The sequence below is a fragment of the Humulus lupulus genome, chromosome 2 (assembly GCF_963169125.1).
Source record: "Humulus lupulus chromosome 2, drHumLupu1.1, whole genome shotgun sequence".
NCBI lineage: Eukaryota > Viridiplantae > Streptophyta > Magnoliopsida > Rosales > Cannabaceae > Humulus > Humulus lupulus.
This window is the reverse complement of record NC_084794.1, coordinates 149413698-149438807: the sequence shown is the minus strand read 5'-3', so window position 1 is coordinate 149438807 and position 25110 is coordinate 149413698. Positions and strand designations below refer to the sequence as shown.

At 34.5% G+C, this 25110-nt stretch overlaps 3 protein-coding genes across 3 annotated transcripts; 2 read left to right on the top strand and 1 right to left on the bottom strand.

Moving 5' to 3' along the window:
- Positions 1-1932: 1932 nt before the first annotated feature.
- Positions 1933-4546, top strand: LOC133818618 (uncharacterized). The gene is made up of 3 exons (XM_062251607.1): positions 1933-3023; positions 3131-3875; positions 3954-4546. The coding sequence occupies exons 1-2, from the start codon at positions 1978-1980 to the stop codon at positions 3366-3368; spliced, it is 1284 nt and encodes a 427-aa protein (XP_062107591.1). The 5' UTR covers positions 1933-1977; the 3' UTR covers positions 3369-3875; positions 3954-4546.
- Positions 3564-4565, top strand: LOC133814838 (uncharacterized). The gene is made up of 3 exons (XM_062247748.1): positions 3564-3875; positions 3954-4253; positions 4506-4565. Exons 1-3 carry the CDS (start codon positions 3564-3566, stop codon positions 4563-4565), a joined length of 672 nt encoding a protein of 223 aa, XP_062103732.1.
- A 3487-nt stretch (positions 4566-8052) lies between these two features.
- On the bottom strand, positions 8053-9598 carry LOC133818617 (putative cytochrome c biosynthesis ccmC-like mitochondrial protein). The gene has a single exon (XM_062251606.1). It carries the CDS (start codon positions 8858-8860, stop codon positions 8108-8110), a length of 753 nt encoding a protein of 250 aa, XP_062107590.1. The 5' UTR covers positions 8861-9598; the 3' UTR covers positions 8053-8107.
- Positions 9599-25110: the final 15512 nt, after the last annotated feature.

The following is a 25110-nucleotide window of genomic DNA, read 5'->3' as shown; positions in this document are numbered from 1 at the left end:
AGCTGTTTGAAGTTTGATTCGTTAATTTTTCACGTGAACTATGCTTAATATATGTTTATATTTCAGTAATATATAAATGATTATTATAGATTCATAGCCTTTGTTAATGTATGCTTTGTTGCATCTTTATTCGAAATAAATTCTTACCGTATATACTGTGATGTATGCCATGTGTTTGTGAAAATGTCTGTGATATATATCTCTCTTATACATAATGAATACAATTGTCATCATACCATCATCACCATATATTTATAAAATTCAATACAAATGAAACTCAATTATTTGTCTTTGGCCTTGAGTAAGTTTTTCATGTTCGACAGCTACTCCTTGACAAACAAACAAATTTAATTTTTTTAAAATTTTTTTGAACTGTACAATCATACATATAAATTAGATTTTATTCTGACATTAAAGTTGAAAGTCTGTAGCTTGAACTCAAAGAAAGCTTTCGTTGATTGGCATGATTATGTTAGATATTATACTAAGGTTCTGTTAAATTAATTTAGAGTTTGTTTTTATATAACTGTTTACATAAATGAACAACTGTGTTTGGAAAAAGCTGTTAAAAAATTGTTTTGGTGTATTATTCTGAGTTTGTTTTGTTTACATTTTGCTGGGTTTGGATAAAGATATTATACAAAGCTCAAAAGCTCAATCCATTACTTGATCAGAGCTTTTATCAAACACTTTCTATTCTTTAAAATGCTATGAGCCAAAAACATTAATCCTCTTCTTCAGCTTTCCCTTGATTCTTTTACTTTCTTGATTCTTCAATGCCTTCCGACACTTCTCACAGAAATGCTCCAGTGGTAGAATCTCCCGCCCCTCCAATGAAAACTCCTTTGTCTGGCTTCTTTGCCCTCACTGCTCAGCTATTGTAGAATACAGAAGGATTTGTTTGTCTTTACTAGCTTTGGCATATGTTATTGCACATTGTAGGTGAACAAGCAATCTAACCTTATCACCCAAAGTAAAGGTTTTTGAATTGGCAAGAATTATTTTATCTTCAGTATTTCTCAATTTTTGATTTTAGTATGTTTGTCTATGCAACAAGCAAGTCATTAAATTTTTCATAGCTCCTTTCCAGCTTGCTCAAATAATTTTCTTTAGCCTTCAATTCTTTCTTGGAACCTTCAAGCTTTGATTTTAGCCAAGTAGCTGAACTTTTCAAACTTAGCTGGGGTGTCTACAATTTACCAAACAAAATGCCATGAAACATTTGATCTAAGCCATTTAAGGCTTGCGGTTTAAATTTTAAAGCAAGTGGTTTAAATTTTAAGCATTGTGGTTTAAATTTAAAGCTTAATGGATTAAATTTCAAACTTAGGGGTTTAAAGATAGTTGGTTTACAATTTAAGCTTAAATGAATAAAAAATTATAAATTGTAGTTTAAATATGATGTCATTTAAGTCTTGTGGTTTAGATTTATAAATAGTGGTTTAAGTTTTAAGACATTTGGTTTAAAATTATAAAAATTTTATATTAGATTCATACATTACATTATATAGGTTAAAATAGAGTATGTTTATAATTTAAGCCTAAATGAATAAAACTTAAACCTTGTGGATTAAATTTTGATGCCATTTAAGTTTAGTTGTTCATATTTTAAGTTTATTTCCAGCATCCTAAAAAATATGTTTTTGTTGTTCAGCACATTGAATCCTAATTTTAAGAACAATGTTGTAAATTAAGAAAGTATTAGTTTAAATTTTTAGCCATTGAATGTTTGAGGTTTAAATTTTGTTGTAAAATAACATTATTATCTTCATCTTCACGATAAAACATCTTTTGCATTACTTTGATTCTTCTTATTGAGTCACAAATATTATTGACACTTAGTTTTGCAAAAATTGTGTTTGCCTTGAGATGAGTGAAGTTAAGGGAAAAAGTATATTGAATTGATTTTTTTTTTTTAATTTCTATCCAAGATAAAGCAATAAGCTCTCATGGTTGTGTTATTTTTTATTGCAGGGAATGGATAAGATAATGTTATTTGTAGTTTTTAACGGAAGATGGAATGCAAACAACAAATACATTGATCATGAAGTGAAAATATTGATGGTGGAAAAGGATATCAAGTATGAGGAATTGGTAAACAAGATATACAAAGAGCTCAGATTGAATGAAAGATTGATTTCAACAAACTTGATTTTTGATGCAAATATGGATACAAGCAAAGGAATGAAGATAGAAAGTGATGAGAATTTACAAGTTTATCTAAACTTGAACAAGACTGTGGAAGAGTTGAAAAAATGTCCTCTCATCGTTGAAGTAGAACAGAGAAATCAAACCATTTCTTTGCCAAGAGAAGCTAGCATTCCATCTGCTTTAGCAAGCAATGCAACAAGTCAAAGTTTGACTCTCACAGACCCCAATACAAATACTGCAAGCACTAGCAAAATGAAGAGCGCCTCAACACAAGAATCCAACAAATTTACAGAACACGGGCAAGAAGCTCAATCACCTCTCCATGTGTTGCCGAATATGGAGATTGAAGACATAAGACTCAATTATGTTTTCAAGAATAAGACTGATCTAAAACATACACTTGCGAAAATAGCCATCAAGAAACACTTTCAGTACAGAATTCAAAAATCATGTTCAGAAGCATTTTGGGCAAAATGCATAGATGAGAATTGTGGCTGGTATGTACGTGCAAGAAGCTCAAAAGTATCAGAATACTTTCGAGTTATCAAATACCATAAACACCACACATGCTCGTTAAATCACAGAAATTTTGAAAATAGACAAGCAAGTGCAAAAGTCATCAGTAGTTACTTCAAAGAGAAGTTTCGTGACCCAGGATCAACCTATCGACCAAGGCAAATAATAAGAGACATGAGAGATGAACATGGGGTAGGTGTAACATACAATAAAGCTTGGAGAACAAAAACACTTGCAGCTGATGATGTTCAAGGGTCAAATGAGGAAAGTTATGCATTGTTGCCTTCATATTTGTATATGCTACAGTTGGCCAACCCAGGAACTATCACACGAGTATGTAAAGATGAAGAAAACAGGTATGAATAATATTAATGATTCGCATTCCTATATTAAAGGCTTTACTGATTACAATCCATATCTTACATCTCTAGGAATTGGTTGTTTTTTTAATTAAATTTTACAGGTTTAAATACATGTTTATTGCTTTTGGGGCTTCATTAGATGGATGGAAGCAATGCAGACCAGTTATAGTGGTAGATGGAACATTTTTAAAGACGAAATGTGGAGGTACACTGTATGCAGCTTGTGTTAAAGATGGAAACAATCAAATTTTTCCTCTCGCCTTTGGAATTGGGGATTCAGAAAATGACAATGCATGGATATGGTTCTTTACAAGACTAAAAGAAGCAATAGGAGAATGAGAAAACTTATGCATAGTATCTGACAGGCATAAAAGCATAAAAAATGCAGTTGAACAAGTGTATCCTGGTGTATATCATGGAGTTTGTCTTTATCATTTGAAGCAAAATCTAAGGACTAAGTTTAGGGGATTACATGTGCATGCCATATTTGAAACTGCTTCAAGAGCGTACTCAGCTCAAGAATATTATTCTGCCATGGCTGAATTACAGAAAATTAGCCCTGAAATGACTACTTATCTTTTGGAAGCAAAACCAGAAAAATGGGCTCGGCCATTCTTTCCAACGAAGAGGTATAACATTCTTACAAGTAACATTGCCGAATCTATAAATGCAGCAATTGTGCATGCGAGAGAATTGCCTATAACGTCGTTAATAGAAGCTATAAGAGAGATGCTTCAAAGATGGTTTTCAACAAGAAAAGAAGCAGCAATTAACCAATTTGTTGAGGTGACAAAATGGGCAAATGATGAAATGGAAATCAAACTTGATGTGGCATTTCGAATGAAGGTATGTTATTAAAGTTACATTTATTTTCTTTTTGTTAGGATTTTAAATTTATTGCTTAATAATTGTATTGTTTCACAGGTAGATGCAATTGATGCAATGAAATCTAGTGTCACATATGGTGATCGAGTGTTTGTTGTCGACTTGGAACAACATATGTGCACATGTAATGAATTTCAACTAGAGGGAATTCCATGTGCACATGCTATTGCAACAATTGAAAGCAAGTACTTGGACAAGTACAAATTTTGCTCAAATTGGTATAAAAATTCTGTTTTGAAAGAGACATATGCAGGATCAATTAATCCTCTTCCAGATAAAGATGATTGGAGTGTCCCAGATGAAATAATAGGAGATAGCATGAAAGCTCCAAAATTCAAAGTAAAACAAGGACGTCCCAAGAAAAAAAGATTTCCATCAACAGGAGAATTTCCCAAGCATGTTCGAACAGTCAAGTGTGGAAATTGCGGAATATTGGGACATAATAGAAAGAATTGTAAAAGCCAACCAATTCTAAAATAAGGATAACATTGAGTTGTGAATTGCATACATATCATGATCATTGAGATTGATTATTGTCCTTGAGAACAGTGCATTATGCATGAAAGCATAAACTGTTGTTATCTGTTGCAGTCTAAAGACTATAAAGATGCAATGTTATACATATTTGTTGCGTTCTGGACTTGTGGATAAGAATGTTTATACATTTATTAAAGTACATTTGTTTTTTATTATATTATTATCTATTTAATTTATGAAAAATAGGAATTGATATTAGTGAGAGATGAATTTGATAGAAAAAGGTTATAAAAGATGATAGATTATCATCTTTAAATTATGACAAATTTATCAGTTAATCTTATTTATTTAAGGCTTGCCGTTTAAATTTCTAGGCAAGGTGTTTAAATTTAAAACATAGGGGTTTAAATTTTAAGCTTAGGGTTTTAAATTTAAAACATAGTTGGTTAAATAAAGTTGGATTATAAATAGAGCTTAATGGATAAAAATTTGATACCATTTAGCCTTGTGGTTCAAAATTTGATTCAATTTAGCCATGTGGTTCAAAATTTGAAGCCATTTGCATTGTGGTTTAAAGTTTTATGAAAGTGGTTTAAATTTAAAGCTTAGTGGTTTAAATTCTTAGGCAAGTAGTTTATATTTAAAGCTTAACAGTTTAAATTTAAAACTTTGTTGTTTAAAGATACTTGGATTATAAAGCGTTTAGGCAAGTGCCATTTTACCCGCCGCGGTGCACAGAACCTTGAGACATTAGAGCCGCGGCGCTCAGAATGAAACAAAAAATTTATGTATAAAAATACATAAATTTTGGTTCAAAATTTGATGTCATTTAGCCTAGGGGTTAAACATTTTATTCCATTTGGTTTGTGGCTTAAATTCTTAAGCAAGTGGCTTCAATTTAAAGATTAACAGTTTAAGTTTAATAATTAGGGGTTTTAAGAGACTTGGATTATAAATAGAACTTAATGGATTAAAATTTATAAATTTTGGTTTAAATTTGATGCCAATTAGCCTTGTGAATCAAAGTCCGTGATGCCATTTGGCATTAGGGATCAAAATTTTATGCCATTTATAATGTGGTTTAACATTTTAAACAAGTGGCTTAAATTGAAAATATTGTGGCTTTAAGCTTGGTGTTGCGCTGCGGCTCACAGACACTATGAAACATTAGGGCCGCGGCGCCCAGGGAAAAAAGGCAGATTGGAACATGTTTTCTCTGTGCGCCGCGGCACCATTTAAATAGGGCCGCGGCGCACAGAGCATGTAACTTCTATTAATATAATTTTTTTTTTCATTGCCAATCAGAACATGAGCACTAAATTTTGACAAATAATGAAACTTGGATTAAAATTTAAGCCTATTTACTTAAATTTAAAGGCTAAGGATTTAAACTTTGAATGAAATGGTTAATTAGATTATAATTATTATGATTTAAGCCTAAAGGATTAAAACTTAAACCATGTGGATTAAATTTTAATTGCTATTTAAGATTAATGGTTCGTAGTTTAAGTCATTTAAGCCTTGCGGTTTAAAATTTTAAGCATGTGGTTTAAATTTAAAGCTTAGGGGTTTCAATTTAAAGCTTACTGGTTTAAATTTAAGACATTGTGGTTTAAAATAAACTTGAATTATAATTAGAGCTTATTGGATTTTTTTTTTTTTTTTTATAAATTATGGTTCAAAATTTAAAGCCATTTAGCCTTGTGCTTCAACATTTTTAGGCAAAGTGGTTTAAACTTAAAGCTTAGGGGTTTAAATGAAAAACATTGGGGTTAAAAAGATACTTGGATTACAAAAGGAGCTTAATTGATAACAAATTAGAAATCTTGGATTAAATTTGATGTCATTTAGCCTTGAATTTGATGCCATTTAGCCGTGGGGTTCAACACTTTTTGTCAAGTGGTTTAAACTTAAAGCTTATGGGTTTAAATGTAGAACATTGAGGTTTAAGAAAGACTTGGATTATGAAAAGAGCTTATTTGACAGAAAGAGAGTCTCGACTGCTTTCATTGTGTTTGTCAAAAGCCTTTTTGCCATACATGAAACTCCTTCCTTCTCTTAGAAAGACAAAAAGCGAACGAACACGAACATCTCTACTTGGGGGGAATGACCGCCCAGAAGGGCTATACCATCATCAGACCACCTGCACTACCTATTGATAGAGCAAATACTATAAAGCTACCAGATTCATTCCTTTTTTGCGCGAGTTAGACTCACCATAAGCTAAGCTATAGTAGTTCAATCCACTTTGCGGGAAAGGACCTGGTCATATAACCTCTCGTAGACTGAACACCTTCCAACAGCTCGCAGTCCCGCTGCTTTTCACTTCCTTCATCTTTCCTCGCTACGGACTGCTATCGGTCGTCCCTTTTCTATGCAACCCATGTGGATGTGTATTGGTCTCTCGAGCCTCTTCCTCAGGTCTCTAAAGTTGAGAATCTCCGACTTAGACATGCTATGGTTATCACGACACCTACAATCTAGTATTCCTACCTCCAGCTATGACCCGTCCTTAACTAAGGAGGAGGAAAGCTTGAAGGCAGCATAGCCCCTATACGATGGAGTCTGGTCCAGCTGTGTGATCGCACAAGCCTTTATTTCTTTTCCATTTTCAAAATCTCAATATATTCGAGTTATGGTATTCCCAGGAAGAGGATGGGCTTGATAGTGCATTTGTTCCAGGGGAAGAGTTTAGCCAATAAGCTGGGAAGGTTCTTTGTAGCGGACCTCCGGATTATGATATGAATGCGGGTGACTGAATTGATGGAGGGAAATCTTCAATTTTCGCAGGGATGGAATGGTTGGAATGCTTCTGATGCTTCGTATTATGGTTTGGGAAGCTCTCTTCCATTATCTTTATGGATGTGGCTTGGTAACAGAAGAGTAATGAGGAACATACAAATGGGGATGAATAAGAAGAATAGGTACATGTTCCATTGGGATTGGAAAGAAAAGAATGCGGTGCGTTAGCCTCACTAATCAATACCTTCTTTAAGGCCTGGGATAATTAATCTAATGGAAATGGTGGGCAATATTGCATGGTTTATATCACAATACGCTGATCTGTCTCGGACTAAGCAGATAACCGTGGAATCGAACTTCAGAATTGATTGGCATACCCTAAACATTGCCAAAAAGGATTTCCAAGTAAACCTTGGAACTAAGGTGGGTAACAAAAGGGACCCTGTCTATGATAATAACAATGTTTGGGTAGACACACATCCTAAGGATGTAATAGACATCGATGGTCAATAAATATCTATTCTCATATATGAATTGAATTGTCTTCAGGATGAATATGCTTTGCTTAAAAATCCGTATACCTTTAAAGGTCAAGAAAGTGATCCGCTGCTACTCTGGAGTCTGAAATAGCTACACTGCATGAGAAAATTCAAACGATGTCTGAAGCTAAGAAGCTTCCTAAGGAACCGGTGGTGCGCCCTATTACTGAATACCCAAGGGTATTAGATGAGCCCCGACCTACTCTGTACGAAAACCCTCCTACCAAGGCAAAGAAAAAGATGAGTAAGAAGAAGTCAAATGCTAAGAAGCCTAAGGCTAAGAAAAAGAAAAAGAAACCGAAGGACTATGACACTAGCTAACCAACTGCAAGAACAAGGTTTAGATGTAGGATTGTCCTTACAAGGAATGAACGTTCCAAGTGCATCCAGCAGGAATCGAACCTACGAATTTACCCGGCTGGGCACTTTCACCATTCAGCCATGGATGCTTAGAGACTCAGCGAGTGAACTAGGTTTTGGTATTCCTTCTCGAGCTTCTATTTCGTCCGTTAAAGGAGATTCGGGAAAAGATGGAATAGGAAGACGTGTTTCTAGAACAAACAAGATACAGGTTGAGAAGGGGGAGTTAGCAAAGTTAGACAAGATTGGAATGGGCATAGGAACATGTATTGATGTACCAGATCGGCTAATGCTCCCAGGTTGATGCGATGTATTCCACCAGTTGACTGAAGACTTGATTATTGGTATATCGATCGGTCCAGCACGGATTGAAATAGAAGCCAGTTCGACAGGAAGCTTTTGAAAACGCAGTGCACCCAGGTAAATAAGGAACGAAATGAATACAGAGGTTAAACGAGCATCCCACACCCAAAAGGTGCCCCACATAGGTCTTCCCCGAAACCCCCCAGTAACTAAGGTAAACAACGTAAAAAAAGCACCCATTTCTGTACCGGTTCCGGAAGAGCGAAGAAAAAGGGGATGTTTTGTTAATAGGAAAAATAAGGTGCTTATAGCCGTAGCGATATAAACAAGAATACTCATCCGAGCCGCAGGAACATGTACATACGGAATACGAGAATTTCCACCTTGTTGAAGATCTAGTGGTGCTACCCGAAGACTTAAATGAATAGCCATCGCTGTTAAGAACAACCGAGATCCAATGATAATTTGCGCGTAGCTTCTGGTCTTTGACATCAAAAAATAAGGTTGTAATAACGAAACGGACATGTGAGAATTTTGTCCTAGCTAGTGTAAGAAGAAAGACATGGATCTATATTCAATACGCAATCAAAGGATTTCCCCCTGCTTTGTTTTCGCTCCGCTCGTGCGTGGCACTCCTTGCTCGCGGAGCGGCATACCGAAAAAAGAAAGGTTTTGGAAGAAAAAAAAGTCGATTCCCTTTTGTGACCAAGAGCCCTTCCTTGATCCAAGCCGAGTTTTGCATTCCTTAGCTTGGTGCAAAAGGCTTCTCGCGGGTCCTTTTTCAAGCCCATCTCGAATACGATGCGGTAGGTCTGCAAGCCTGTTGGTGGCTGCCACTGCCTCACACTTAAATGCCGCCAGCTCTGTCTTCCTACTTAAGGCATCCGCGACCTGGTTGGTCCGTCCAAGCTTATACTCTAGCACCATATCAATCAAACTTGCCATCGTCCCTGTTTTGGCGTGAGTTTCCTCTGGGTCAGGAAGTCACTCGTCGCCACATTATCCGTCTTGACCACAAATCGTGACCCGCCTCCACGTTCTCAAGTAGTGCACTATTGCTGTCATCTCCTTCTCTTGGACCACGCCTTTCGGTCTCATTGAGCTTTCGGCTCTCATATGCTACTGGGTTACCTTATTATACTAGCACACCGCCTACGGCATAGTCTGACGCATCCGTGTGTACTTCAAATGGCTTAGTGTGATCTGGCAACTGCAATACGGGGTCATCAATCACTGCCTGCTTTAGGTCCTCAAAAGCTCTTTGACACTATTCCTCCATAAGGTACTTGAACTAAAGTCTTCCACCCCTTCTGCTCAATATTAACAAGAATACTGTTGTAAATTGGATCATGTTTTAGCCTAGAATCGAACTCCATGCCTCGTTCACCCAATACTTTCTTTGCTCGCATACTATCAAATCTCTTCTCAGCTTCTTCACTAACAAACTTATCTGAGTTAAACTTTGGATTTTTATCCCTAGAAGTAGAAGCTTCAGTAGATACCTTTGATTTCTTTTTAGGAGCCATTTGCACAAGATAAGACACAAAAATTATTTCTTCAAAATTACCTAAAAAATACAATACCAAAAACAATGATGTCAAAACATTGAATAATCTTCAAATAGACATATATTTATATCTATAATAACTCATATATATATAATATTGAATTGCCTAAAAAAAAATTAGGGGTGATCAAAAAAGCAAGCAATAAGCTCACAACATATAATTCTCCAAGACATAAAAAAGCAAGCAATGGGCTTTAATATGTAATTATAAAGTGGAGACAGATCGTATGCTCAGAACATATAGTTCTCCAATACATATAATTCAACAAGTAATCAATGAGCTCATAACATATAATTGTCCTAAACATAATTATGTTTAATATAATTTACAGTTATCATCTTCTGCTTAGAAAATATCATAAAATGTAATTTGGAAGTAAAGAAAGTAGATTGCTAGAATAATTCTTGAAAATTTGACCATACATTACGAATTCTTATGTATCATGATTGATCTTTGGATTTCCAAATGAACTAATGGAAATTTTGGATTTCCAAATTCGGATAACATCACAAAAATTCAAACCCACTAAACAGACAACATATGAAGCACTTGCTAAAATCAATCTCAAGCACTTTTGTGTTAAAACACAACAAGTAGGAGATGCAACTCAAAATTCAAAATCTAAAACAAATAAGAAACATACACATGTGCTAATGGTTCTCCAAGATCACCCCACAACTTGCAGAAGAAAACGAAAGAGAGATAACGAGACAGAGATTTTACCTGCACACACCTCCGCATTATCCAGGCCCCGAGCCTCTAAATCGTCTATCCCAACGAGTCAGCGAGCCTCTGAGTCGTCCAGTCCCAATGAGCCCCCAAGCACCTGCGTCGTCCAGCCCCTGAGCCTCCACGTCGTCTAGCCCTTCGCAACCCTCAAGCCTCTGTCAGTCTAGCCCCTCACAACCCCCAAGCCTTCGCGTCGTCCAGCCCCTCGCAACCCCCAAGCCTCTGTCGGTCCAGCCCCTCACAACCCCTAAGCCTCTGCGTCGTCCAGACCCTCGCAGCCACCGAGCCTTTGTCGATCAATGAGAGAGAGTGCGACTGAGGGAGTTCAAAGAAATATGGAGAGAAAGAAATATGGAGATAGGCGGCAGAAAGAAATATGGAGAGAAAGAGAGTGGGAAAGTAAGTTATAGTTTTAGGGTTTTTAATTTCAAAAATAAAAGTTGTCTTTAAAAAAATTAAAAAAAAAATTAATAAGAAGTTTTTTTACTTGAATAAGTAGTTTTTATTAGTTTAATAAATTTATTATATATTTTTGTTTTGGTTAATAGATTTTTCAGTTAAAAAAATATTTATATATATAAAAAATATTTAATTAATTATATAATATAATAGATAATTTATTAATAGCTAATTAGCCTTGTTGATCAAAATCCGTGATGCCATTTGGCATTGTGGTTCGAAATTTGATGCCATTTATATTGTGGTTTAAAATTTTAAGTAAGTGGATTAAATTTAAAGCTTAGGCGTTTAAATTTAATGCTTAGGGGTTTAAATTTAAAATATTGTGGTTTAAAGAGACTTGGATTATAAATAGAGCTGAATGGATACAAATTCATAAATTTTGGTTCAAAATTTGCTGTCATTTAGCCTAGGGGTTCAACATTTTATTCCATTTGGTATGTGGCTTAAATTCTTAAGCAAGTGGCTTCGATTTAAAGACTAACAGTTTAAGTTTAATAATTAGGGGTTTTAAGAGACTTGGATTATAAATAGAACTTAATGGATTAAAATTTATAAATTTTGGTTTAAATTTGATGCCAATTAGCCTTGTGGATCAAAGTCCGTGATGCCATTTGGCATTAGGGATCAAAATTTGATGCCATTTATATTGTGGTTTAAAATTTTAAAAAGGTGGTTTAAATTTAAAAGTTTGGGGTTTAAATTTAAAACTTAGAGGTTTAAGTTGAAAAAATTGTGGCTTAAAGCCTAGGGAATATAAGCGCCGCGGTGCACAGACACTGCGAAACATAAGCGCCGCGGCGCCCAGGGAAAAAAAGGCAGATTGGAACATGTTTTCTCTGCGCGCCGCGGCACCATTTAAATAGGGCCGCGGCGCACAGAGCATATAACTTCTATTAAATATAATTTTTTTTTTCATTGCCAATCAGAACATGAGCTCTAAAATTTTGACAAATAATAAACTTGGATTAAAATTTAAGCCTAATTACTTAAATTTAAAGGCTAAGGATTTAAACTTTGAATGAAATGGTTAATTTATATATTGAGGTTTAAATTTGATGTCATTTAGTGTTGGTGTCTAATATTTGATTCGATTTGGATTGTAGTTTAAATTTTTAGAAAAGTTGTTCAAACTTAAAGCTTAGGGGTTTACATTAAAAACATTGTTGGATAAAGAGACTTGGATTATAAATATATCTTAATGGATTAAAATTTATAAATTTTGGTTTAAATTTGATGCCAATTAGCCTTATGGATCAAAATCCGTGATGCCATTTGGCATTGTGGTTCAAAATTTGATGCCATTTATATTGGGGTTTAACATTTTAAGCAAGGGGTTTAAATTTAAAACTTAGGGGTTTAAATTTAATGCTTAGGGGTTTAAATTTAAAATATTGTGGTTTAAAGAGACTTGGATAATAAATAGAGCTGAAGTGATAAAAATTCATAAATTTTGGTTCAAAAGTTTATGTCATTTATGTATGTGGTTGAAAATTTGCTGTCATTTGGCCTAGGGGTTCAACATTTTATTCCATTTGGTATGTGGCTTAAATTCTTAAGCAAGTGGCTTCAATTTAAAGACTAACGATTTAAGTTTAATAATTAGGGGTTTTAAGAGACTTGGATTATAAATAGAACTTAATGGATTAAAATTTATAAATTTTGGTTTAAATTTGATGCCAATTAGCCTTGTGGATCAAAGTCCGTGATGCCATTTGGCATTAGGGATCAAAATTTGATGCCATTTATATTGTGGTTTAAAATTTTAAAAAGGTGGTTTAAATTTAAAAGTTTGGGGTTTAAATTTAAAACTTAGAGGTTTAAGTTGAAAAAATTGTGGCTTAAAGCCTAGGGAATATAAGCGCCGCGGCGCACAGACACTGCGAAACATAAGCGCCGCGACGCCCAGGGAAAAAAAGGCAGATTGGAACATGTTTTCTCTGCGCGCCGCGGCACCATTTAAATAGGGCCGTGGCGCACAGAGCATATAACTTCTATTAAATATAATTATTTTTTTCATTGCCAATCAGAACATGAGCTCTAAAATTTTGACAAATAATAAACTTGGATTAAAATTTAAGCCTAATTACTTAAATTTAAAGGCTAAGGATTTAAACTTTGAATGAAATGGTTAATTAGATTATAATAATTATGATTCAAGCCTAAAGGATTAAAACTTAAACCCTGTGGATTAAATTTTAATTTCTATTTAAGATTAATGGTTCGTAGTTTAAGTCATTTAAGGCTTGCGGTTTAAAATTTTAAGCATGTGGTTTAAATTTAAAGCTTAGGGGTTTCAATTTAAAGCTTACTGGTTTAAATTTAAGACATTGTGGTTTAAAATAAACTTGAATTATAATTAGAGCTTAATGGATTTTTTATTTTTTTTATAAATTATGGTTCAAAATTTGAAGCCATTTAGCCTTGTGCTTCAACATTTTTAGGCAAAAGTGGTTTAAACTTAAAGCTTAGGGGTTTAAATGAAAAACATTGGGGTTGAAAGATACTTGGATTACAAAAGGAGCTTAATTGATAACAAATTAGAAATCTTGGATTAAATTTGATGTCATTTAGCCTTGAATTTGATGCCATTTAGCTGTGTGGTTCAACATTTTTTTGTCAAGTGGTTTAAACTTAAAGCTTATGGGTTTAAATGTAGAACATTGAGGTTTAAGAAAGACTTGGATTATGAGAAGAGCTTATTTGATAACAATTTATATATTGAGGTTTAAATTTGATGTCATTTAGTGTTGGGGTCTAATATTTGATTCGATTTGGATTGTAGTTAAAATTTTTAGAAAAGTTGTTCAAACTTAAAGCTTAGGGGTTTACATTAAAAACATTGTTGGATAAAGAGACTTGGATTATAAATATATCTTAATGGATTAAAATTTATAAATTTTGGTTTAAATTTGATGCCAATTAGCCTTATGGATCAAAATCCGTGATGCCATTTGGCATTGTGGTTCAAAATTTGATGCCATTTATATTGGGGTTTAACATTTTAAGCAAGGGGTTTAAATTTAAAACTTAGGGGCTTAAATTTAATGCTTAGGGGTTTAAATTTAAAATATTGTGGTTTAAAGAGACTTGGATAATAAATAGAGCTGAAGTGATAAAAATTCATAAATTTTGGTTCAAAAGTTTATGTCATTTATGTATGTGGTTGAAAATTTGATGTCATTTGGCCTAGGGGTTCAACATTTTATTCCATTTGGTATGTGGCTTAAATTCTTAAGCAAGTGGCTTCAATTTAAAGACTAACGGTTTAAGTTTAATAATTAGGGGTTTTAAGAGACTTGGATTATAAATAGAACTTAATGGATTAAAATTTATAAATTTTGGTTTAAATTTATGAAAGGCTTTGGATAACTACGATGTTACATGTTGATGATGGTACTTCTAAAACAACGAAAAGTGCTGGAACTTATTTCGTTTTGATAGTTACATTTGAAGGTACATAATTCTATAATGTCTATATATTAATAGAACTTAGAGACCGTTGCATTTTCCGTGATGCGTTACTGTTTTACTCAGAATCTTTATGACAAAGCTACCTGGTATTTCGCATGCCAAATTTTCTTCTACCATAATACTTTTAGGTTGCACCAACTAAAGAAATTCTTCAGGACATCTTATTGTGTGGATTTTCGTTGAAAATAAGGCCATATGTGAAGTAAATTAATGTATCCTGTGCATCACTTCCTTGCAGGTTGTCACTTGTGGCAGCATTCCTCTGGAATCATCCTACCAAAAAGAAACTAGGTGTGTGTATGTTTCCACAGAGTTGTATGAATATAAAGGATGGGGTGGAAAGCCTGCTAATCCTAGGCACCGCTGTTTCTCGTGGGGTTCTAGGTACTCAGAGGTTACTTAAACTATTTGCTTCATTCACCAATTTATTGAATGGTTGGAGAGTATCAGGTCAAACTGTAAACGTAGCACTAGAAATGTACACCATCTCAATATGTCACAATCTGGATGGAACTAGATTATAATCTAAGATGGAGTTTATTGGAAAAATATAGCATTGATCAATTACTTGGGAGTTGTTTGGAAATTATGTATAAGATAAACTGATATAGAAAGCAGCAACTATTTCTTCAATGTTGAAAATGATCATTTTCTCTTGTGAACAGAAATATGTCAACCCTATATTGGAAGAAACTCGAGCAAAATTGCACTCAAGAATGGAAATGATAAATTGAGCACCTTTTGCTGAAGTAAAGTCTTTCGAAGAAGCTAAACCAAATGGGAAAAATATATACCAAGTTCGAGTTAATTCTTGGATAAACAACTTTACTAATGGTGGCAAGGAATCTTACAAGACTTTTCCTGGTGACATTTTTGTTCTAGCAAATGGTAAACCAGCAAAATGTTAGTGATTTTTAAGAGTAGGCATGTCATGAACTTTTCTATCTCTGGTTGGTACCAATGGCGGTGTAAATACCACTCAGTTCAAAGTCAAGGCATCAAAAGAGTTTAAGGATGAGGCTTTGAAGCAATCATCATCGCTCTATGTCATTTTCTTGGGGAATGTAATCTCTCACATAAGAATATGGGAAGCATTGCATATAACACCCAATCTTAAGATGATTCATAAAGTTTTATGCAATGGTTCTGGGGTAAGCTTTCAAGACTTTGGATGTATTCTTCATTTGTATTATAACATTCCTTTAGTACAGTTCGTTTAAGAAAAGGTGTAATTGATGCTAAAAACACTCTTTCTAATGCTCACACTTAGCTAATAATTCTATTTAGCTCAATATTATTCGGGTTATTAGTCACATTTCTCATTCTACCCTTAAAAACACTACTTAGGAGTTTACGATAGAAACATCAATTTATCTATTGATATTTTGTTTTTTCATCAAAGACACAAATGAGTAGTACTACTCCTATACATTCCCATACACATAAATGTGTATAAATAATACAAAACCAAGAGAAAATTTATTAAAAAAAATGAACATCAATTAGTATTTTCATCAAAATAAACACAAGCAATGAAAACACTAGATAAGAAGGGAAATTTTTCATTTGATGTTTTAATGAGGAATTTCATCAAACAAATGGAGTGCCACATATTAAACAACTTATTTTACATACCTAACTACAAGATAAACTATATAAGAGCATGAAATATACATACAAAATTTAATAGAACTTTCATCAAACAGATGGGGTGCAAAGAATTAAACAAAACTCATTTGCAATACCTACAGAAAATCAAGCTTCAACAATCAATTGCACAGGGTGAGCGGCTCAGACAATGATGACTTTCATCAAAACACAAAATAAAAACACCATATAAGAACATAAATTATTCATACAAAAATTAATGAAACTTTCATAAAAACCAATGGGGAGAAAGAATCAAACAAACCTCAAGAGAAACAAAATCAAGACAGATGAATGTTGCCAATACGAAGAACGACTGGGTACTTGAAACAAGAAGAACGGGTCTGAACTTGGACAACAACTTCAAGCAAGGGAGTCTGGCGTGGCCGTTAGAATAGTGGGTGAGTTTCGACGCTGGAGACAGAGAAATGTTGAAGATGGTGATCGGGGGGGGGGGGGGGGCTCGGCAGAGAGAAAGCAAGGGTTGGTGATAGGCGGCTCGGCAGAGAGAAAGCAAGGGAACGAAGGAGAATGAAAACTTTGAAAACAGAATGAAGGAGAGGGAACGTGGGAAAAAATGGAGAGAACTTAACTTTTATAAAAGGGTATTATGGGAAATCTGATTAAAAAACTGGGTATAAATAAAAAAAAGTAGAAAGATGGGTAAAAATATATAACACACTGAAAAACTGGGCACACAATCTAATTTCCTCTTCTTTCACACATCATTAATGGTTATTTTGCACTATGCCCCAGGTCCATCACTTAAACAATTAGCCATTAGACAATTTAAAGCCCATATAAACTACATAGCTGAGGTGTCAACTTCTCATGTGGTGACTCCAATGGGTAGTTGTAGGTGCCTGAAGGGATTGACGTAATTTGTTTACAGCAATGACAATGTCTAGCCGTGTGTGGCAGAAGTACTATAAAGCACATAGTAGGCTTCTATACATTGTCAGATTGGAAAGTGGTTCTCCATATGTCAGTGAAATAGATTTTCCAGCAACCATTGGTGTTGGACATGACTTTAGATTAGTCATTTTGTATCTTTGCACATTTCTTAAACATATTTTGACTGTGTGAGACATAGCCATGCATCATCTCTGATAACTTCTATACCAAGGAAAAAATTCAGTGGGCCTTGATCCTTAAGAGTGAACCTCTTGTTTAACTTTGTAAGCTTGGTATTATTGTTTCCAGTCACAATAATATCATCTACATTGATGAGCACTAGGATCACAACTCCATTTTTATTGTAAAAGAACAAGGAATTTTCGGCCTTGGAGTTTGTAAGATTCCAATGCAACAAAGTATTTCTCTGCCTTTCAAACCAAGCCCTCAACACTTGTTTAAGTCCATACAAAGACTTGCGAAGCTTGCATTCATGGTTTGGCCTGTGTTCATCTACAAATCCTTCAGGTTGGACAATATATACATCCTCTTCCAAGTGACCATTTAGGAATGCATTGTTGATGTCTAGCTATCTTATGGCCCAGCTTTTCAATGCAGCTATGGTAAGGACAAATTTGACAATGGATGCCTTCACAACAGGACTGAACGTCTCTCCAAAATCTATTCCAGGCCTTTGATGAAATCCTTTTTCCACCAAACACTCTTTGAAGCATTGAAAGGAGCCATCAGAACTAGTCTTCACTTTAAACTCCCATTTATTCCTAACTAGATTTTAGTGATCAACAACTGGTACCAAAGACCAAGTTCTGTTAGCTTTTAGTGCTTGGATTTCATCATTCATAGCTGATTTCCACCCCTAAATGGCAAGCGCATCAGAGATAGAGGTAGGTTAAGGATGATGGGAATGTTAGGATTAATGCCCTAAAATCATGTAAGGACATTTTATTGATTTGAATAAAAGTACAATTTTATTATATTTGAATGTTATAATTATTGTTTGAATTAATTATATAATAGTATCAAGAAAATTCATTATTTATTCATGAGAATATGATATTGTATTAGTACTAGAGAATTAAGATCATATGTAACGACTCAAAATCACTAATATGGCTTAAGGGCCTTGATTAGTGTGTCAGGAGGGCATAATTGGTTTATGTGTAAATTAAGTAGTTTAATGCATGATTCTGTGATAAGCATGCTTGTGTGATTATGTGATTATATGTTATAACTGTGAGGACCACATTATTATGTGGGTAAATATGCAGCATGCGACTTGAGGCGATCCTAGGGAACTAGTTAGCGGGAAAGTCACAACAGGACCTAATACTTGACTTGGGGCAAGTCAAGGGGTATTTCGGGCATTAGATGGTTATTTGGGTTATCGGGTTATGGAAATAAATAATTGGAGATATATTTGAGGTTAGGAAGCTTAGGTGGGAATACTGGGAAATTTCACTATTTTGCCCTCAGTGACGTTTCCGGTACCTCGAGCCTCGGGATTGACTTAAGTGCTTAGGGATAGACTAAGTAAAATGTAGAACACGGTGGAACAAAAACTAAACCGACCTTCCCTCCTCTTCTCTTTCTCTCTCAAAGAAAACCACAAGGAACCAAGAAGAACTTGGCTGAAATTCAGAGAATTGGAGCTGTGATTTAGGAGATTAGCTCAGGGATTAGCTGATGAATCAATCAAGAATTAAGGTAAGCCATAAGCTTTATACATGGTGGTTAAATTCTGTGGTTATGGCTGAATTTTGAGGTGTTTATGGGTTTTGACATTGAAGGACTGAATTGAAGCTTGGAACTTGGGAGTTAGCTCAGAAATTTCTTAGAGAGTTGGTTCATCAGAGAAGGTAAGCTCGAATTTATGATTTAATGACTGAATCTTAGTGTTTTCTTGACTGGTTTTGATGTTTTTAAGCTTTTGGGTTTCAGAGATTGAAGTGGGATTATGGTGAGTTTCTAGGCTAAGTTTTTGCTGGGTTGTGTTGCTGGAATCGTGTTAGAAGTTTTGTGATAATTGAGTTGTGGAATTGGGATAGTTTTGGATGGTTTTGAGTGAGGTTTGAGAGTAAAAAATGGTGGTTTTTTTGGGTTTGAAGGGGGTCGGGCCGCAGCATAGTTCTTGGAGCGCCGCGGCCCTCTGAGGCTGATGAGTGCTAAAGATGGAGGGTGGGCCGCGACATGGGGAATGTAGGGCCGCGACCCGTGTCTAGTTCTGGGCGAGGATGAGCCTCTGGTTGGGTCCATGCCGCGGCACAAGGAGCCTGAGCCGCGACCCTTAAGGAAATTTGTGCTTTTGGGATTTTAAGCATGGGAATTTAACCTAGGGTGCTCGGGATCGATTCTACTACCGTGTTTGGTGGAATTTGATGTCTTGAAAACTAGAACCTCATACGGAAGCCCTTTTACAATCATTAATGGTATCCCCTTATCTTGGTTATGACTAGGTACTAAGCTAGGGCTCGGGAAGCAGATCGTGCTCAAGAGGCATCTCTCGTAGTCAGTACACTTGGAAATTAAAGGTAAGAAAACTGCACCCAGCTGTGAATTTGTAATGGGACTAAGGGTTCCCTGTTTTGTATGCTTTATAAAGGATGGTATTATGCCATGTAAATAATAAACAAATAGCCTAAGAGTGCCGGAGTTTACATTAGCGCACAGGGCGCGACTCAGCCACTGGTAGCTGATGGCAGCTTATTATGCACTGAGCTCGATTTAAGCGAACCGGAGTCAGTGGGGTATACAGAGGGTGCGACCTAAGGGTGTCGACCTTGATTATTGTGTGACTTGACTAATATTATTGATTGATGGATTTGTCGCGCTAAATAGCTGAGTGTTGGTTTGTTGATTCTCTGACTATGTCTGTGGACTATGTGATTAATGTGGTATGCTAAGTATATGAACATGCTTTAAGGATTATTCAATTGTTATCATTGTTTGTACTATAACGTTATGTTTTCTTGCTGGGCCTTGGCTCACGGGTACTACGTGGTGCAGGTAAAGGCAAGGACAAGCTTGATCAGCCCTAAATTGGAGAGCTCTGAGAGCAGAATGTACATAATCAGCTGCTCAGTTGCCACGGTTGAGGAGGAGACAGGAACAGGAGGACCATAAATGTCTGTTTTGCCCTTAGAGTGGCCAACGGTTGTTTGTACTTTGTCAATTTTGTAAACTGACTTTCAAACACTGTTTCTTTTGGGATCCCTTGTGTAAAACGTTACTTATAAGAAATGTTTATTTTATGACCAAAACCTTTTAACCCTAGTTCATTGGAGATATAAATTGACACGTTTTTAACTAAATGACTTGATTAGCAAGTCTTGCACCTTTATAAACACACAATGTAGCGGTCTTGGCTATCCAGGGCGTTACATCATATATAATGAATAAAATAGTCAATAACATTTTAAAGTATGAAATCTTTAATGAATGGTTACTGGTGCACTTACTAAGCATACAAGATGCAAGTGATCTAGATTCAGATTACTGATGTGGATAGACATCTTAGTAAATGTGTTGTATTATCTTTGTAAATTTGTCGTTTGACATAAAGTTTTAATTCTTATCATAATAGATGATCATTTGTAGATCGGTCTAAATACTGAGTACTCATGAACTCCTGTTTGTGTTTATAGGATTTTTTGATTCACTCGTTAAGGTTTCTTTAATAATGAGGCTAATGACTTTTGTTTTGGAGGTTCAATATCATGAATGGCTGGGAACATGGTTTACAATAATGGAATCCATACTTTCCTAACGGATCGAATATTGATTCCCTTAAGGGTTAATTCTGGAACTGAATAGTTATTGAGCTCAAATCTATAATTTGATTATAGATTAATTATTCGCTAGTAAATTAATAGTACTTAAGGATCAAGAGGTAATTAGAAGGGTAAAATGGTAATCTTGACCAATTCAAATTAGTGAACCAATAAATGGAGGACAAAACTACATTTATTGATTATATCAATGGACTACAAGAGAAAATTCCCTAAATATAATTCTATAAATACTTAGAGTGTAATTCCATATTTATAGCGGAGTAATCATGAAATTAATAAATAAGATTATTGAATTAAAGATTTTAATTAATAATTTGGTTTACTGGAGCTTCGTATTATAAGTAAATGGTCCCTGGATCACATCTGTCCTACACTATCAAGGGTAAGGATGTTAAAAGAAAGATTTGTAGAGAGAATGACTTAATTGCAAATGAATTAATTTTCTGATGCAAGGAAATAATTATGTGATATTTATGGGCAATTGATTAATTATGAATTAATTAATTATTTAACTATATAATTTTAATTTTGAAAATAAATATAAACTATATGCTAAAATAAATATTGATAATGTTTGGATTAATATAAAGAGAGATTAATAATTATCTTATTTATAATAAGATATTTATTTATTTAAAACTGATATTTTAAGATAAATTTAATTTTGAATTAACTGATATTTGTTTTGGGATATATATATATATATATTGTCTTAAATATTAATTAAACAAACAAATGAGAAAATTAAGGAAAACCCTAATGTGGCGCCACACAGGGACCCTATCCCTGTGATTTGAATTTTGAATTTCAAATAATTTGTTTATTCAATTATATACATTTAATTATTCCTTTTAAATATGATTTAAACTAAATAATTAAATAGGTTATAACATATCATTTTTATTTTAAATAAAATAAAGTTTAATGAAATTAGTTAATTATCTTTATAAACCTAAAAAGAAGCAATACTTTTCAAGAAGTTGTTTTACATAAGTTTTGGCAGTCCGACTCTCTCTAAAAAAAGCAATAGTTTTTTCTAAACCTAAAAAAAAAACTTTTCAAAATCTCATCTCTCAATCAAACATCTCTAGATCTCATGTGTTGAGTACATCTAGAGAATTCTAAATCAACCTTTTGAATCCTGCGTGCCCACACACCTCCTTGTGTGTTTGAGAATTGGTCTGGAAGATCAAGGTGTGAGCTTTCAAAATTTGGATAGGAAGATGGTTGATTTATACAAAAAAATTCGTGGATTCTTGATAGGTTACAAGAGGTAGTTTCTAATCTATTTGTATGTGATTTAATATATTTATATATGTATGCTCCTAGCTGGTATTAATAAAATTAAAAAAAAAAACTCATTTTGCTGCCTAACTCTGATTTACACTTTTAATACAAACACCTCAAGGTGTTTGAGAATTGGTCTGGAAGATCAAGGTGTGAGCTTTTAGAATTTGGATAGGAAGATCGTTGATTTATACAAAAAGATTCGTGGATTCTTAATAGGCTACAAGAGGTAATCTCTAATCTATTTGTATGTGATTTAATATATTTATATATGTATGATCCTAGCCAGTATTAATAAAATAAAAAAAACTCATTCCGTTGCCTAACTCTGATTTACACTTTTAATACCAACACCTCAAACTTTCTTTGAGGAATCCAAGACACATCTCAGGCATTTCCAGACGATTTTCAAGCGATTTCTTCGACAATCTATTCTCTAAGTAAGCTTTCAAGTAACTTCCTTCCATTTTTCGTCATTTTTTCTACGTTTTGTGAGGATTTGTCTCTTTTCGCGACTGTGTTCTATGAAACTTTTGATGTAAAAAAAAATCCAATAAACACAAACAGGTAATATTTAGGAGTGTTTTTGTGGTTATTGGATCTAAATAAATGTTTTAGGTAATATTTAGGAGTGTAAAGGCATTAGGAAGGATATACAATGGTAAAGCAACTGATTTTGGGTTTCGATTTTGGCATTATGAAAAAATCTAGGGTTTTTCCCTTTCTTCTGAAGGTGACAAAAGCTTTTCATTTTCACTTTTAGATCTTTTTCTTCCTCTGCTCGTAGACTTCAATATGTTTGTCTTCGAATGTTGTTGGTCGGATAAAAGCTTAGTCTTTTCACGAGTAGCATTAATTTTCTCTTTAGTTTTTTCTTTTCTATTAGTCGCAGGTTCTCACTTCTCATTTTTCTTCTCAGAAATTCATGCAAGATTATGAGGGAGGTGAGAGGCCAATAGACGAAGACCTTCTAGCCTTGCTGTTTGAAGACACCGAGCATCCTGCTCTGCCCATATCACATATTCCTCCACAGCCAAAACCATCGACTAGCTATCCCATAACAAATCCTCCTCTTAACCGGCCCATAAGAAAACCACTTAGAGCCAAACCATCCATCGCCTGCGTAAAACAAGTGGCCCAAAAAAAGAAAAAGACCCCTGATCCTCACATTGACCAGCACACTACTACAAAAAAAGCTTTTTAGGGCATGCCCCCCCACGAGCCCTCTATTTAAGAGCCTTGAAAAGTGAAGTTTTTAGAGCGCACATTGTGAGCCCTAAAATAATGTTTTTAGGGTTCGCACTGCGTATCCTAAAAGATCTCATTGAGTGCATTTCAATAAAGTTTTTAGACCTCTCTTCGCGTGCCCTAAAAGAATATATTTTTTATGGTGTGTAATGCGTGCCCTTAAAAGTTATATTTTTAATTTAAAAAAAATTAATTTATATTACTTTTAAATTAAAAATTATGATTTAAATGAAATATTTATATACAAATATGAAAATTGAAAGACTAAAATAACAAAAATTATACATTTAATGAGATAGTTACAAATCTAAAAAAAAAATGGAACAAATATGAATAAACAATCTTATCACATTTATAATACAAAAGTAGAAAATCTAATAATAATAACTTAAGTTAAAGATGGAATCCCATAATATCATAACTTGACTTGACGATGGATTCTTCAAGCAACCTCTTCTTCCCTTAGCAAATTTTTTACTTTCTAGAGGTTCTATGAGATGTGTAGTAGATGTTAAAAATTTAATCTCACAGGAGAAACCTAAAAATTTAATAATAAGAAGTTAGGAAGATTATAAAGTAGAAAAAAATTACATACAAAAACTAGAAGACACATTATGGAATTGCGAAAACTAGAACTAGAGTGCAATAATATTCTTCGAGGCATTCTGACCAACACATAATGTGCAAGCCAAGAAAGACATGTAACACAATAATAAGACCAACAAACAGATCAATAACTAACTGAGACCATGTTGACTAACATTCTACATAGTGATCAATATGGTCAAATAAATAGTGTTGTAATGAAATTGAGTTTGTTTTGCATGGTAGAAGCACCTTCTTTTCACATTTAAGCTTATTACTTGACCCCAATCAAAAGTACCATATATCATTTTATACACACCAATCCTACCCAAGGACAGTACAAAGAAATCAATCCAACACATATCCCACCCAAGCAAAACATAAAGAAACAACAACAGCAAATAGAACAAAGGCAAAGACATCAGGCACACACTTGAATAGAATGGAGCATAGTATAAATAAATTTACAATAACTTGAAATATATTGACAGTAATGGTATTACTTCAACCATGATTGGCCTTATGAGAATAAAAAATTCATAACAAATAACAGAGGAAAAAAAATTGAGCTCCAAAATGTATATGAAATTGAATAGTGATGGTACCTCCACTCACGCTCAGTGCTCACTGCTTCGACTTATTGCTTTGGAGATGGGCACTGCTTCAAATGGATATATGCTGGAATAGTCACAATATTGCAGAAACTTAAATTAATTTTAACAAGTTAGTTATATGCAGGTACCTCTCAATTTCTCCACTCTGACTGGTTAAGGGATGATGATTCGTGTTGTTTTCGACGTCGGTGTTGTTTCAGACGGGAGGCCAGCGGAGGTAGATTAAGTCAGTGGAGCCTCGTCGAACTAGCCATGGAGTTTGATGAACCTAGGCAATAGAGTGGAGTGGATTAAGATGGCGTGGTTGCGTTGAGGTAGATTAAGTCAAGGTCGGAGGTGAGGAAGTAGAGTGAGTCGCAGCCGAAGGGACAAAAACGTCCTTAGAGATGGGGCAGGTGCCCAGCCATCGCTGCTCCTTTGTGCGCCGAAATGGAGTCTGTCGAGGGTTTGTTTTGGAGTCT

What these genes read in the sequence shown, in the direction of transcription:
- LOC133814838 (XM_062247748.1), top strand. Translation starts at nt 3,564, where the DNA reads ATGGCTGAATTACAGAAAATTAGCCCTGAAATGACTACTTATCTTTTG. An exon ending in ATGTGGCATTTCGAATGAAG is followed by an intron (nt 3,876 to 3,953) that starts GTATGTTATTAA and finishes ATTGTTTCACAG; the next exon opens with GTAGATGCAATTGATGCAAT. An exon ending in TGAAAGCTCCAAAATTCAAA is followed by an intron (nt 4,254 to 4,505) that starts GTAAAACAAGGA and finishes TATCTGTTGCAG; the next exon opens with TCTAAAGACTATAAAGATGC.
- LOC133818617 (XM_062251606.1), bottom strand. Translation starts at nt 8,860, where the DNA reads ATGTCCGTTTCGTTATTACAACCTTATTTTTTGATGTCAAAGACCAGA.
- LOC133818618 (XM_062251607.1), top strand. Translation starts at nt 1,978, where the DNA reads ATGGATAAGATAATGTTATTTGTAGTTTTTAACGGAAGATGGAATGCA. An exon ending in TGTAAAGATGAAGAAAACAG is followed by an intron (nt 3,024 to 3,130) that starts GTATGAATAATA and finishes TAAATTTTACAG; the next exon opens with GTTTAAATACATGTTTATTG.